General features: G+C 32.1%; 1 protein-coding gene across 1 annotated transcript in view; it reads right to left on the bottom strand.

Moving 5' to 3' along the window:
* The window catches only part of hob (bridge-like lipid transfer protein family member hobbit), a 916,854-nt gene that overhangs the window by 821,382 nt on the left and 78,086 nt on the right, over nt 1–17,386 (bottom strand). The window contains exons 6-9 of the mRNA XM_090374277.1: nt 16,597–16,657; nt 16,350–16,442; nt 9,073–9,118; nt 1,254–1,432 (exon numbers count right to left, since the gene is read on the bottom strand). Of these exons, the coding sequence (XP_090230403.1) occupies nt 1,254–1,432; nt 9,073–9,118; nt 16,350–16,442; nt 16,597–16,657 (379 nt within the window). The remainder of the gene's footprint in view (nt 1–1,253; nt 1,433–9,072; nt 9,119–16,349; nt 16,443–16,596; nt 16,658–17,386) is intronic.

Below are 17,386 nucleotides of genomic sequence, written 5' to 3' on the forward strand. Positions count from 1 at the left end.
TTTTCCATTTTGGTTTATCTGCAAACCAAGTTGCTAAAAGATTGGTTTAGTAACTATTTTTCAAAATGTTTAAGCTAATAGGAATATGCTCGAAACCAACATCTTTATTCCTTGTTCAATGTAAGTGAAATACTAATATATTTTCCATCAGTGTTGAGTATCACATGACTCATCACTGGATTTTTCTCCAAGAAACTTAAAAAAATAAATAAATTTTCTGTTTATACTCTGGGACGACCAAACAGTCAGAGGAGTTTACAAGATACACAGAATACAAGAAACAGCACTGTATTCAGCAGTCACAGGTTTGAACCCCGGTCACTCAAAGCACGTGTACTTATGCACCCACGCACCTGACCACTAGGCTATGGTAGCCTTAAAAAAAATAAATAAAAAAATTTCTGTTTATACTCCGGGACAACCAAATGGTCAGAGGAGTTCACAAGATAGACAGATTACAAGAAACAGCACCGTATTCAGTAGTCACGGGCTTGAACCCCGGTCACTCAAGGTATGTGTACTTATGCACCCATGCGCCTGACCACTAGGCTACGGCGGCCTTGTAAAAAAGCTGTATATAATGTCTCTGAACAGATTACCAAAAACGGCTATGATGAGATTGTCAAAAAAAAAAATTCCTTAAGTACAAAAATAAATTTTTAAATTGAAAAATAATAGTTCTTCAAGTGTACAACTTATGCCCTAAAGCTCGCACACCTACTAAATGGTTAAATAAAATTTAGATTTGCAGTACACACATAAGAAAAAGTGCTTAACCTTATTTCAAATGCAGAATGTAAGGTATACACTGTGATACAGGACAATGTTCATTTCATACATTCTACATTATATGCAACATGTGACATCTTTTAAAGACAACTGACAGCAGTTCCTTAACTAGAGACAAAGAATGAAATTTCATGCACAAATTCACAGAATTTTCTTTAAATTATTATTTTGAATTTAATAGTGAAGCCATGGTTTTACTGTTTTTTAAAACTCAGCCTTTCTCTTTTCTGAAAAAGATGGAGGAATAAACTACATTATACTGGCGAACAGGACCATACAATTTTTCTTCATTACTAAACCAACAAAGGCAATCACTCTCACCTCATCTTTTTTTCGAGTGTAATAATGTCATTTTCCTAACAATTGTTTACTACACACTTTTTTTCCATGCCTCCTCAGGAATACATCAAATTATTTGAGTAAGTGAATATTACAAAATTTCAATATAATGATAAAGGAAATACCTCTGGGAGTGCACAAATTTCTTTGAATAATTTTTTTTCATTCTGTAGCTCAACTTTTGCAAATTTATCTGATAAACTGCAGTTTTTCCCAACTTGTATGTCCTTCGGTAAAGGCACATTTAAATTTGTTTGTCCTTGAGCTCTTGAACTTAAGGATTTTAGATCACCTATCTGAAAACCTATAAAATTTAAAATATATTAAAATTTAAGTTAATCATAAGATATGCAAACTAAAATCACAATGACGACTCATTTAATTATCAGTATAATTAAAAATATACATATGGTTATAATACACCATGTTACAGACTGTGAGGGTTGGATTACATTGTTCATTAATAGTTTTGTCTCATTTTTGTAACACAGGTCTGGAGGTAATACATACTCTCTGACATTGAAAATGCACATTTAGTTTTAATTAAATATCATAGAAACTTAAAAAATTAAACCAGGATCATAGCAATACTGGTAATGCTATGATCCTGGATAATTGACCTCAATAAGATTAATACTTATATCTGCTTGTTAAAAATCATTTGAGACCTTTAACATGCAGATATATGTGGTTAAAGACAGTGTACCAACACTTAAACACAGATAAGACTTTAGAAATCAGAGACAATGTGTCACATTTTAATTAAAAAAAAAATTACTCATCAATATACATTTTATATGATTGTTTACTTTATAATTATGATGTCTGATTATTTTATGCCATCTTTTTCTTATTTTAATGTATTTGGCATGCCCATTACATAAAAAAATGAGTAGTATGGTTTATATACTCATAAAATTGATAATTTTTATTTCTTACCCAACTCTCACTAGAGAGCTATTATAAATTTTGCACTCAATACTTCAGATTTGAGGGAATTAAATATAATTTTTTAGCATCAGCATTAGTTGAGGCATAAGATGAAAGTAAGCTTATACAGCATCAGCCAAAAAAAAAAAAAAAAAACCCCTCCCATTTCACTCAAAATGCCTATCTAGCTCAGCCTTCAATTTATTTATGCTATCAACATCCACAACAAGAGATGGAAGTCTCTTCCAGCAATCAACTACCCACTGACTAAAGGCAATTTTCCACACATATTATTCTACAACTGTCTTTCCTCAATTTGAATCTATGTCCCCTCAGGTTCATAATCTCAGCAAGAGGAAGAATCCCATCAGCATTGAGAATGCTAGACTTGATCAAGGCCTTATACACCTCAATCAGATCACCTCACAGGTGCGTAGTCTCCAGGCACTGGAGACTAGGCACCTTAAAGCAAAAAATCAAGCAGGAAATTCTTATAAGTGACAACCTTAAATTAAATACCAGGAGTCAAATTAATGTATAATTAATATGATAAACAAGAATTACATAAATGAGAGCTTACATAAGCTCAATTTTTCCTACATTCCATTAATATTTTAGAAATAAACAAGGAGTTACCTTTTATTCAGTTAGCAGAACTTCTTCTTTACCAATTCTCCTTACACAAATAAATTACGAAATAATATGTTAAAACCAGATTATATAATTTAAAACTCATAGTATATTCCTAATTATTGACACACGGGCAGCCCACTATTCCAGGATCACAGTGGCGAACCACAAACCGACCCCAGAAATATCAAAACCCCTGTGCAACCTTTAGTGACACTTTGTCATAAGCATGAATTTGAAATATGAAAGAAATACTATTAAAATGAGATAAAAGTACGACAAAACAATGAATTTAAAATGCACTAAAAATTCCTCCCTCATGCAGACTAAAAATTTTCGACTAGTGTCGAAAGTTCACAGGGTGGAATTAAACTAACAAACCATCTCTGTTCAGAATCTTATAAATAGGAGAGATTAGTCTTTGGTTTGGTCACCATGCGTTTGAATGACCACGAATCATAAGAAATATGGACATTGAATGTTAATAGAGTTTGTTTTTTTTTTGTCATTTCATTTCTAAAGTTTCAGCAATCAATAATTTAGTATAGTTATGTTGAATATTTAAAATTTTGATTCAATAAACAGGAAGGTGTGGTTTTCATTTATCGCATGGAATGCTAGTTCCGATGCATTCGCATGTGATGCATGGACTGGTGCTTCATGTTGCTTAACCCTCAATTTAAAATACATCTGGTAGATCCAATGTGGTAGATTCTACGGCCTGGTTTTGCTACTATTTTAATTTCTGTACCTCTAAAAAGGTTGTTAATTTATCTATACCAGTGTTCAACATACGGCATTGAAATAAAATATTTTTTATTAATCCTGTCATTATGATTGTTATTGATTTTGTCTTTAGCTTTAATTTAATGCTATTGATAGAGGTAATCGAGTAGCCTTTATTTAGGAACCTATTTGTCAGTTCTTCTATTTCTATCTGTAGTGCAAGTTGTGTGGAAGAGTATATGAATGCATCTAAGAACTGATTTAACATGATCGACCTTTTATATGAGTATGGGTGGTAGCTACTATAGTGTAGGAACATACTCGTATTCGTAGGCTTAAGATAAATACTGGAATTAATATTTTTGCCTTCCCTCTTAAGTGTAAAGTTTAAAAAATTTATGGATTTTGTTCCTTCTTGATCTTTCTCCAGTGTAAATTTTAAGCTACTGTGTATATTATTAAAAGTTTGCAAAACTTTGTTTGTAGTGCCATTATCCATTCTAATGAGGATGTCGTCGAGGTATCTTCCATAATATGTGATTTTTGGTAAAAACTGTGTTATATGTATATATTTTCTAATCTATCTAAATAGAAACTCTGGTATTAGGCTGCTCAAGTTTAAACCCATAGGAAAACCGAAAATCTATGTATAAATCTTACTTCTTTCAAATAAAATATAATTAGCCTCAACCAGTAACTTAATTAGCTCAAATATCTCTTTTTTTGGGCAACTTCGTACTGTTAATGCTAATAGTGTTATTGTTTAATAAATCCCAAATTACAACCAATGCATATATTACATTAACATTAGTGTATAATGAAACTACATTAAGGGAAAATTATTTAACTCCTCTCCAATTTTACAATTAAATTTGTATAAAAATTGTATATAATTTTTATAATATATAAAAATTGTATTTTCTTTTAAATTTGTATATAAGGTGTCATAATTCTTTATACTATATTTTATTACTTGCTGAAAAGGTTTTATAATTCAATATAAATGTGTCGCCAAGGCGGAAAAAGCAGAATTTTTGTATAGACTGAATAGGGTGTCCAGGTTTGAGTAGTTTTACTTGTCCAAAGAGAATAGGTACATTATTTCTAGCTTTAGTTGCTTTAGTTGTGCCATTGAAATGTAGTCCATTTTATGATATGAAGTAAGTATTTTGTTGTATTGATTGGCCTCATTATCAAACACGGAGTCTACCTCTTGGTATGTGAAACTATCTGATATAATTAACTGTAATTTTTTATTATAATCTGTTTTATTTAAAATTACTACAGTGTCCCCCTTATCAGCTCTATCAATAGCATTGATAGAGCTGATAAGGGAGACACCCAATTACCTCTATCAATAGCATTAAAGTAGAAGCTAAAGACAAAATAATCAATAACAAACAATGACAGGATTAATAAAAAAATATTTTATTTCAATGCCGCATGTTGAACACTGTATAGACAAATTAACAACCTTTTTAAAGGTACAGAAATGAAAATAGTAGCAAAACCAGGCCGTAAATTATATGCAACACTAAAAAATCACACGGTACTATCGACTTCCGAACAAACACGTGACCTCGTCTACCACATTTCATGTAAGGATTGTGATTCTTCTTACATTGGATCTACCAGATACATTTTAAACTCGAGGTTAAGCAACATAAAGCATCAGTCTGTGCATCGTTTAATGAAGCCAAAATTTTAAAGTTTCAACATAACTATACTAAATTATTGATTGTCGAAATTTTAGAAATTAAATTACAAAAAAAAAAAAAAACTATTAACATTCGCCGTCCGTTTCTCTTATCTGATTCATGGTCATTCAAATGCATGCTTACCAAAGATTAATCTCCTATTTATAAGATTCGAACACACACGGTTCATTAGTTTCATTCCACTGTGAACATGACACTTGTCGAAAAATTTTAGTCTGCTTAAGGGAGGAATTTTTCGTGAATTTTAAATTCACTCTTTCGTCGTACTTTTATCTAATTTTAATAGTATTTCTTTCATATTTCAAATTCACGTTTATGACAAAATGTCTTCCTTCACTAAAGGTTGCATGGAGTTTTTGATATTTCTGGGGTCAGGTTAGGGGTCACCACTGTGATCCTGGAGTATTGGACTGCGTATGTGTCAACAGTGAAGAACACATTATGAGTTTTAAATTATTTTAAATTATGTAATCTGGTTTTAACGTATTGTTTTGTAATTTATTTGCATAAGGAGAATTCGTAAAGAAGAAATTCAACTGACTGAATAAAAGGTAACTCCCTTGTTTATTTCTAAAATATTAACAGAACGTAGGAAAAATTGAGCTTATGTAAGCTCTCCATGTAATATATATCGATAATTACTTTGACTAATTATTTTCTTCGTCCTGTCCTTACAATAGCTAATCATTATCAACATGATCTTATTGGAACTTTCAGTAACAAAATGGGAGATTGGTCAATTGGTTTTACGCATGCTTACATTAATATAACTTTAAAAGATTTTGCCCAAAAACATCACATTTTATTTTTAAGACAATGTCTTCAAGTGAATATTATACCTAAGTTTGCGAAGATAAATTTTAACCAGAGGATTCCAGGTAAAAATTGATTAGTTTTGTCTGTCATGTAAAATTATTAAACTCGCTCTCGAATCCAGGTTTGAAGATAAAAGGATATTCTTCAGACAAATACAACATTACTGTAACAAGAACAAAAATATTTGCATTCCAATGATTGGAATGTTTATTAGATTGTTAACTTTTATTGATTTTCGCCGAAAGGCTTTAGAAGTTGAATTAAGTACTAAACATTTCAACAAAACTACAAGGACTACGTGGATTTGGAAATGTTCATAACAATACGATTGATCCACATAGCAACAACATGACTAATAATTGGAACAGGAACTACAATGATAACAATCCGGTACCCTTAAAATATAATGTATCAACTTGGGGACATGAAACAAACATGTGCTCTGTTAGAAAAAGGTTTAAATTAAATTCTAGCCCCACGTAGTCTACCAAAGAAACAGTTATTTGTTGTTTTGGTTTTTAGAAGCATTAACAACTAAGGCCATATTGTTCCGGGGATATGTCGTGGTCATTCCCTGACCTTTGCGCATCCTCTGTATTTGGTGGTGAAACAGTTAGTGGTAGACCTCGAATTTAGTCTCAGAGACATCCCCCAAAAAAATGTTTTAATCCAACAAGTTAATCAGATCATAAACAATCCTGGAATGCCATGTGTACCGAGATTAAATAGAAATGAAGCTATTGCTTTACGGCAATTAAGGGAAAATAGGGATATTGAAATTCACAAAGCTGATAAGGGAGACACTGTAGAAATTTTAAATAAAACAATAATATATGCGCTGGATGTAATACCAAGAGGTAGACTCTTCCATGTTTGATAATGAGGTCAATCAATACAACAAAATACTTACTTCATATCGTAAAATGGACTACATTTCTATGGCACAAATAAAGCAACTAAAAGCTAGAACAAACAATGTATCTATTCTCTTTGGACAAGTAAAACTACACAAACCCGGACACCCTATTTGGCTTATAGTATCATACAAAAATTCTGCTTTTCTGCCTTGTCGACACATTTATATTGGATTATAAAAACTTTTCGGCAGGTATTAAAATATAGTATAAAGAATTATGATACCTTATGTACAAATTTAAAAGACTGTAAAATTGGGGGAGGAGTTAAATTATTTTCCCTTGATGTAGTTTCATTTTACACTAATGTTAATGTGATATATGCCCTGGATGTAATTTGGGATTTATTAAACAATAACACTATTGGCATTAACAGTACGAATTTGCTCAAAAAAAGAGATATTTGAGCTAATTAAGTTGAAGCTAATTATATTTTATTTGAAAGTAAGATTTATAGACAGATTTTCGGTTTGCCTATGGGTTTAAACTTGAGCAGCCTAATATCGGAGTTGTATTTAGATAGATTAGAAAATATATACATTTAACACAGTTTATACCAAAAATCACATATTATGGAAGATACCTCGATGACATCCTAATTAGAATGGATAACGACACTACAAACAAAGTTTTGCAAACTTTTAATAATATGCACAGTAGCTTAAAATTTACACTGAAGAAAGATCAAGAAGAAACATAAGTCCATGAAATTTTTTAAACTTTACATTAAAGAGGGAGGGCAAAAATATTAATTTCAGTATTTATTGTAAGCCCATGAATACGGGGATGTTCCTACACTATAGTAGCTACACCCATACTCATATAAAAGGTCGATCGTGTTAAATCAGTTCTTAAATGCATTCAAATACTCTTGCCCTACAGATAGAAATAGAAGAACTGATGAATAGATTGCTAAATAGATGATACCCAATTACCTCTATCAATAGCATTAAATTAGAAGCTAAAGACAAAATAATCAATAACAAACAATGACAGGATTGATAAAAATTATTTCATTTCAATGCCGTATGTTGAATACTGGTATAGACAAATTAACAACCTTTTTAGAGATACAGAAATGAAAACAGTAGCAAAACCGGGCTGTAAATTATATGCAACACTAAAAAAAAATCACACGGTACTCTCGACTTCCGAAAAAACACATGACCTCGTCTACCACATTTCATGTAAGGATTGTGATTCTTCTTACATTGGATCTACCAGATATATAAAAAACTCTATTAACATTCAATGTCCATTTTTCTCATGATTCGTGGTCATTCAAACGCATGGTTACCAAACCAAAGACTAATCTCTCCTATTTATAAGATTCTGAACAGAGATGGTTTGTTAGTTTCATTCCACCCTGTGAACTTTCGGCACTAGTCGAAAATTTTTAGTCTGCATGAGGGAGGAATTTTTAGTGCATTTTAAATTCATTGTTTTGTCATACTTTTATCTCATTTTAATAGTATTTCTTTCGTATTTCTAATTCCCATTTATGACAAAATGTCTTCCTTCATTAAAATTGCATGGGGGTTTTGATATTTCTGGGGTCTGGTTGGGGTTCACCACTGTGATCCTGGAATATTGGACTGCCCGTATGTCAATAGTGAGGAACACATTATGAGTTTTAAATTATGTAATCTGGTTTTAATGTATCATTTCATAATTTATTCGCATAAGGAGAATTGGTAAAGAACAAATCCTACTGACTGAATAAAAGGTAACTCCATTTTTTATTTCTAAAAAAAAGATAAACAAGAATGAATAAGTAATCACACAAATCATAAAAGTACTAGGACTCACATTAGTATCTGAAACGAAGTACTATTTTAGAGAACTGTATGTTGCCAAAATTATTCTTAAAATAATTGAAAGTAAAAGCAATGCAGCACTTATGGTGTTACACTACTTTTAAAACACTAACTCTTAATGTCATTAGGAGTTAAAGTGTTTTAAATACTCACTGCTTGAAAACGAAATGCATAAATATTAGATGCCAAGAACAAAAGTAGATGGAAGGGGGAATAGAAGTTAAGGTCACTACTAACCCCTTGTTCTATAAAACAAATGTGTTGGCATTGTGATTAGTTTTACCAGCCTATGGTTAATAAAGTGGACAAAATAATTTATGGTCCAATAGCTGAGATATTTCTAATTATGAGAACAATTATAATAAAAATAAAAGAAAACAGAAGCATATTTACCATCATACAGCATTAATTCCGGTTCCATGATTTTGATATGCACATTCTGCATTAAACAAATATATATTTTCATTATATGTGTGTATGTATATATATATATAAATAAAATAGATATAGGTATAATAATCAATTCTCTCTCTCTCTCTCTCTCTCTCTCTCTCTCTCTCTCTCGTCTCTCTCTCTCTCTCTCTCTCTCTCTCTCTCTCTCACACACACACACACACACACACACACACACACACACACACACACACACACACACACACACACACACACACACACACACAACGTTAAAAAGTTTAATGACCCCTAATTCAATTTCTTTAGTAGTGCAAGTAGGATCAGAGAACCCAGTTTGGTTTTAGTTTCTTATAAATTTGAATATTAAAATAACATAAACAAATGTGTTTTATTTACTAAGTTTCTTAAACTTTTCGTTCATATTGCAAAAATTGATTGACCAGCTTAACACTTAAACAGTTTTGTAAAAACAGAATGCTACGCAGGTGAGTTTATTCCACAAGAAATAAAAGCAAATAATTATAACTGGTTGCCCCAAACAGTGCTTCTAACCAATCTTAATGTATATCAACTAGGGCTTACAATACCGGGATCCCGGTAATTATTTTTTCGGTATTGAAATACTGGTATTGATACAAAAAATACCGGTTTTTCAGTACTAATTTTAAAAAAATAATTGTTTATAATTTAATCACATAAAGGTTATAAAATCACCTTTATGTGATTATGATGTTGCTATCTCTACTAGCAAATGTTCGATAAATCGATAGGACACCATGCAACATTGCATCCTGTCCACAATTCTCGAACAACTTCATGTCTGACCATATCTTAACTCCCAAGTCCTGTTCCTCCACTACTGACTTCAGTTCAATTCCACCAAGTGTATAAGTTATTTTGGGGTTGCTGTTGACCAGGTGTAAGACCTTGCATTTTGCTGAATTAAAGCATAGCTGCCACTTTTCTGACCATCTCAGAAGTCTATCTAGGTCACTCTGAAGAAGCTCTGCTTGGTAGCGATCATTAACTACTCTTTACATCATCTGCAAGTTTAGACCTCACGCCCTCCATAGACGTCATTTAAGATAATCAAAACAACAGTGGTCCCAATACTGATCCTTGGGAACCCCACTTCTTACATTAACCCAATCTGAGGAATAACCGTTTATTACAATCCAATGCCTGGTGCCCTCAAGTCATCGTGCTATCCATCTAAGGATTTTCCCTATGATTCCAGCCTGCTCCAACTTATAAAGTAACCACTCATGTGGGACTGAGTCAAATGCTTTGCTGAAATCCAAATAAACAATGTCAAAATTATTCCCTAAATTCAGCTCACGAGTGACCTGTCAAAATGGCTAGCCAGATTTGTTAAAGATGATTTTTCCCTTTACAAAACCCACGCTGTGTATCCTACAGAATTCCATTTCCATCTAAATGATCCTGAATTCCACCCCTGATCATTGTCTCCGTGATTTTCCCTACTACTGAAGTTAGACTGGCCGGTCGGTAATTTCCCGTTACACTCCTAGAACCGCCTTTATGTTCCAATTTAAACCAATCCAACAGAATTTCTCCTGTCCAGTGATGCTCTTATAACTAGCTTTAATGGTTCAATGCACTCACTTGCTGCCTCCTTTAAGATTATAGGGTATATATGCCATCAACCACAGGAGCCTTACCTCGCCCGTAGGCGCAAAAATTCTCATTAAATAATCATTTAAAATTTCAACATCATTAATTAGAATTAATGATGTTGAAATGGGGTTCAATAGGACACCATGCAACATTGCATGGTGTTGTTTTTTTCAACTTCACTTCCATAATATCTCATTGACACAACGGTTTTTTTTTTATGTAAATATCAATGCAAAGTAACTGTTAGGTTCATCTGCAACTTCAGCTGGGGTATCTAATACTATCCTATGTCCATTACATAAGGGTCCAGTCTAATTTGGCCTTCTGTTCTTTGCATTTATATATGTGAAGAATTCCTTAACTGCACTCTTTGCTCTTTTGCTCTCTTCTTTATTCCTTATCCCCACTCTTTGCTCTCTCCCCCCCAGACTCAGTAAAGACACTATAGTGAAAATTATACTTCGCTTAACAAAACGTCTTTCTCCTTCAGAAAATTATGAAAATAATTCAACCATGGAAGATCAACATGGAACAGAACATCAGTGTTCCGCAAATTCTTTCCAAAATAAGAAATTGCCCGACTCCAATGAGATTTTAAAAGATGAACTTGAGTCGGAAATTAATGAAATACTTTTAACCATTTTTGCTAAAAAAGTTCAAAGCCTAGAAAATATGGACTAAGATAGTCTACGATTATCTCAGTACAATAGTACCAGAATAGAATGCGAAAGGGCGTTTTCTGCCACTAATCAAATACTGTATATACCAAAATTAGATCCATTTTAAACGATCATACTATTGATTGCTTATGTTTCTTAAGAGCTCACTTTATTCAGACAGGTAGTGTGGATGCTTAAACATAACTAAACTTTGCAGTAACAATATGTATTTTTTTGTTTTTAGAATAACTGAACTTTAATGATTTTTTACAGAATATTTACTATTGCAATAAAAGTTTATTTTAAACATGAATTCAAGTAATTACAGTACTTGTTTTTTCCCTTACTTTATTGTACCTAATTGTCATCAAAATTTATTGAGCAAAAAAGTTTGTTTTTGGAATACCGGTATCATAAATTAAAAATACCGAAATACTGGTATTAAGATTTTGACTGGTATTGTAAGCCCTAATATCAACTATATAACAGTATTGAATATAATAGAAACATTTTAGCTCTTAACCATTAGCAATCAATTTTTTTTAAATCAGGAGCATATTGGCCTAGTAGAGGCTCTAAAAATTCTGCAGCATATAGCATTGAACATTTCCCATTGAATTTTGAATTCTGGGGCCAATAATTACATGTACACTAAAATGCTGAAGTGTGTTCAAAAAGAAACACGGCCCAAGGATATAATTTTATCATTCTTTTCTGCTTCAGAACATTAAATACATGAACATACAGCCTGCAAGCAATGTTCATCTTGGAAAGTTACATTAACAACTAGAGTTATGAATATCATTGACAGACTTCTTGTGAGTTTCATGAGACCTCAACACTCTCAAAAAGTTGGTGTCTAGTATGCAAGTTCACAAGAGAGAGAGAGACATTACTTTCAACTGATGAATATTGTTGTCATCATGAAAACATTGCCAGACCTACCAAGCATACTCCCGAAAACAGTTTCAATAATACAATGGCAGCTGATTATATCTATCAAACCTCTTTGGCATACTTGGAGTGTTCTTCATGAACAGCTGATTTCAAAAATATTACAGCAACCACAGAGGTCCAAACCTTAGCCAACCTGCACTTATGCAGATTGGCTAATGTTTGGACTTCTTATGCACTTCTGTGCATAAGAAGTCCAAAGAAGTCTTATATTGTCTTACACACTTATGTGGAAAATGGTTGGACACCACTTTCAACAACTTCTGAGGTATATAAAACCACATTATGCAAGCTTCTTCCATGTAATACACTTTTTATTGAACCCATGTGACATTCATAATGGCAAAGGTTAATTTTTATTAACAAAATGTTTTATAAGTTATCTTTAAAAGCCTTTTGATTTTTATATGCCAGAGATACAATTTAACCAAAATCGCACTCTAACACAAGTTAATGAAATGAGTTGGTGGATGGGTGGAGAAGCAAACCATGTTGGTATGGTTTCTGTTTTTTAAAACAGAAATAAAAATTTAAAAAATAAAAACAGTACAACTCTGTATTAGTTTTAAAATAATAAAGGAGATAAATATTTGAAATCTCTTTTTCTATGAATACACATATCATCTATATATTACTCTATTCAAAAATAAGAAACAGCAGTTTCTTATTTTTGATCATCAATCCATATCATTAAATCATATCATCTGATCATCAATCCATATCATTAAAAGTCTCTCCATGTCTGCAATTAGGCTATCTTTCTCTTCTGAATTAGAGTAGTATGCACTGGTGTAGTGTTTTTCATTTCATCAAGAATGTTTTTTTTGTTTTTAAGCACAGTGATAACATTGTACAAGTCAAGTCTAGCCTTCGACCTATCTCAGTGTTTGATACACCTTCATCACTAAGTTTAATAATTTTGCCTTTGTATCTAAAGTAATAGCCTTACGACTTTTCTTACCACTTTTATCTACCATTATACTGTACTGTATATTAAGTTATTTTATAATTTAATCACACCAAAATAGTAAAACCGAAGTTATAGACAGTTTAATATTCACTCAAACACAGAGCATGTGTAAACGAGATTCAAAGCAAAAATTGTTTGTGAAAAAACTGATGACAGCAATGCTGGGTGGAAGGCCAATGCGAGTGGTAGTGTCATGTCACTAAGGTGTCGGAACTGCAAAGCAAGTGTCTCAAGTCGGGGTATGGTGGCAATCAAAAAGTGTCATAAATGTGAAGCTTCGCAAGTTGGGGTATAGCTGTACAACAAAATAGCAATATTTTGTAGAGAGAGAGAGAGAAAGAGAATATGATCAATATGAATAACAAGCAGCTCATTTTAAAACAAAAGTAAACAATTATGTTTTTAATATTTTTATTTTATTGAAAAGTGACCCAGTGAGTATGGAGAATAATCAATTAACATTAAAAGAAAACACATTCTGAAATGGTACTGGAAGGAGAAAACACTAAAGAGACTCATCATTTGCGGGAACATTAATGTGGGACAAAGGTGCCATACATTTAACAGTAACAAGTATCTATGATAAGTTAAGAACATGGTCACAATGGAAGTGAAGAAAACTGTGGGAGGGAAAGAACATAAAAAATTGTCAAAGGTATCCAAGGCACTAGATGTGCATACAGCCAATCACTAGAAAAGTAAATGAGCCAGTGTTCCCAATAACTGAGTTTGAATCAAACTAATTATTACAATAATCTTAATCAACATAAAGTTCAAACTTTTCATACCTCAACTATTATATATTATTCAGGACAATGATCCCGATCAATGAGCACAATTTTTTGATTAATAGTATTTGAAAAACACTGAAGATGGTGATTTTATTATAAACCATATGGTATGACAAAGCAACAATTTAAATGGTCATTTGAACTGTCACAGCTATGGTTACTGGGCAGGTGACAATCCTGACCTCATCATTCTACAAAACTTGCCAGGGATCAGTGCACAGGTGGGATTATCAGACCTTATAGATTCAATGATAATATTACTGGGCAGAATAATCTTGAACTTTTAATGATGGATGAAGTTCCTATAGTAACAAATATACAGCCATTACAAAAAAAAACAATCAAATAACAAAAAAATTAAAACAGTCAAGCCAAGAATGTAAGAAAATGTTATAAATTAGCTGAAAATATTTCCACTTCAAGAAGATTGCATCAAAGAAACATAATGAGATATTTTAGGTCCATGTCCTTATACTGAATCTGAAATTTTAGAGGTAACTGTTCAAATGCAATCACGTTCTGTAAGATATAAATCTTACAAATATAGGTGAGTTAGAGTTTATGGGTAAATTTTCGAGATTAGGAAATATATTATTCCTTGATATGGTAAATCTTTCATATGGAGAAGGAATTTTTGAGAGGTAAGAAATGCACATATGGTAAGAAGAGATCTCTATGGGGGAGGTGTTAGGATACAGTGTCAGGGCTTCATGAAAGAAGTGGATCATCGCAGGGAATGGCAAAGGTGGAATCTGAAAGCAATAAATAAATAAATATAGAGGGAATGTAATGCTAGAAGAAGGATAGGGTCTTGTGTTGACCTAAATATTGGAATGCAGTTAAGTAGAGAAAATAAGTGATTAGGCTGAATTTACGCTATAAACAGATTGGCATGTAAAGATTTAGGGAGTGCAAGATGAAAATAGCAGATGGAAATTGAAACCAGCAGGGATACCCGGAAATGTTCTCTGCAGGTGGCTATTCTCGAAAATGAGAACCTACAGATCCTCCGTGGGGAAAAGAGAACAAAAGCTATGCGGAAATTACTACTAAAACAAAAAGTAAGAAATCAGCGAATAAGAGAGGAAAATAATTTAGAATTGGTAATGACTGGTGGGAAGTGGAAAAAGGGGCAGATAACATAAAAAAAAAATAATAAAAATAAAGAGAGAGAGAGAGATGAAGAATACGATAGGTACTAGAAGAAGAAGAAGAAAAAAGCTATAGTGGGAAAGTGATAAAAATATTGTATAAGGGGAACATTGAGAAAGTTGTGAGTGTAGAATGTGGCAGATGAGAAGAGAAATAAAGTAAAAGTAAAAAGAGAATCTGAATATGTTTTAAATGACAGATAAATAAGGTATATGAGCAAATCTGAATATGGTGTTTTAATAGATGAAATTTATATACAAGTAGCTTAACTGAATGATTAGTAATACAGAGGGTAATTAGGATCTTCCGTAAGATATACAGTGTATAGCAGTCAGGTGGAAAAAAGTGGACCTTGGAGGTGTGACAGTGCCTAAAAATCTAAATGAGAAGATTTCCAAGCAGTAAACCCCACAGTCCCATCAAACATGGAGAAAAGAGTTTGTGCTTGCATTTGGGCAGCAGGTAGGCAGCAAGGTTATGACAAATTTGGCATATATTGTAAACTTGATTGTTTCCAATGATAAATGAAACATAAATTATAGTAAATAGTGTGTGTATTTTGAATCATCCTACAGAGCATTAAAATACTCTTTTTGGAAGTTGCAAAAAACACATTTTTGTAACCCCATCATTCAGCTAAATGTGATAAATAAGAATTCTACTTTCTCCAGGCAGTGGGGTCCACTTGTGAATGTACACATAGGCACTATGTAAAATTAATTTATACATAATTTTCCATATTGATAAGTTAAAGTTTCTTGACTGGCTTCATATCATTCCCTGAAAAAAATCCCATCTGTAGAAAGACCATCAATTAATAGTTCCTGCTAATATGCCAATCTATAATATTTAATGGGCTCTAGGGTAAACCTAGCTGAATTTCTAGCGAAGACTGTAAACAATTTGATCATTGTGGGGAAAGTATTTAAAATAAAAATCTTTGAATATGACTAACAACATATATGTATTATAACGAGATTGACTTTATCTACAGAAAACATGATTAACTAATACAATTTTAGAAAATCAATTATGACTATTAAAAATATACCATTAGCTCATCAAAGTATATGGAATAACTAAACAACTTACTTGAATTTTATGCGACCTGGAGACATCAAAAGAAATATCAAATAACAAGCTCACTGACAAGTGTGCTAAGCAGGAATCACTTCCTGGATGATGCTATTAAAATTAGACAAAAACAGAAAACAGTTTTTCTAAAACCGAAGACCATCTGTCATCATCAGGTATTCAAATACAAACCTAATCATTTTAGCCTGATAAATATATAGTTATAATGTTCAAATTCTAAAATCAAAATAAACTTAACACAGACCTGAGAAACATGCTTGAAAACTTTTAACGCAGCAGACATCACTGACATACGCATTTCTTTCCTTAAAGGAAAATTATATTTTGTTAATTAATTATAAAAATAAAAACTTTTAATAAATAACTTCAAAATTTAAGTTTAAATATAATTCTAATTTAGATTAAAATTATATTTAAACAATATTAAATAGCTAGTTATTTATCCTAGTTGATATATGAAAAGCACTGGATTACCATGTATTTATCTGTTTTTCATCCTATTTTAAACTGCATAAAAGAAATTACCTTATATTGTGCAAAAATGAACTCCACCTTTGTAACAAGCTGCCTAGATACTACATTCTAAACAATTAGCATTGTCAAACATTTATTCCGCTATTTGCTTTAAAGACGAAACACTGCTACGATAGTTTGTTTCTCAATGTACTGATCTCTATCATCTGGCTAAATAGCTAGTCTAATTTTTTGGAGTATCCCTTCATACACCACATGACAAGCACACATTAAACAAATTATTTTTCACTATTTCACAAAGGAATTGTCACCTGCTATCAGATGAGAGACCAGTTAAGTCCTGAAGAAGGTTATCACAACAATGTCTCATTTTTTTAAACAAATGACAAATAACCATTTGGTAATGCCATTTCTTTGAGAGTAATGCATGCCCAGATATGTCATATAAAGGTCAAATTCACCTCAGCTGTGGGACAAAAAGATTATAATTTTTTCAATACAGTTTTAAGAAAGGATTTAAAAAAGAAGCTTAAAAAACATTCATTATTTCTAAAGCTTGT

The sequence above is a fragment of the Mastigoproctus giganteus genome, chromosome 5 (genome assembly GCF_048544385.1).
Source record: "Mastigoproctus giganteus isolate SK-2022 chromosome 5, ASM4854438v1, whole genome shotgun sequence".
Classification (NCBI taxonomy): Eukaryota; Metazoa; Arthropoda; class Arachnida; order Uropygi; family Thelyphonidae; genus Mastigoproctus; species Mastigoproctus giganteus.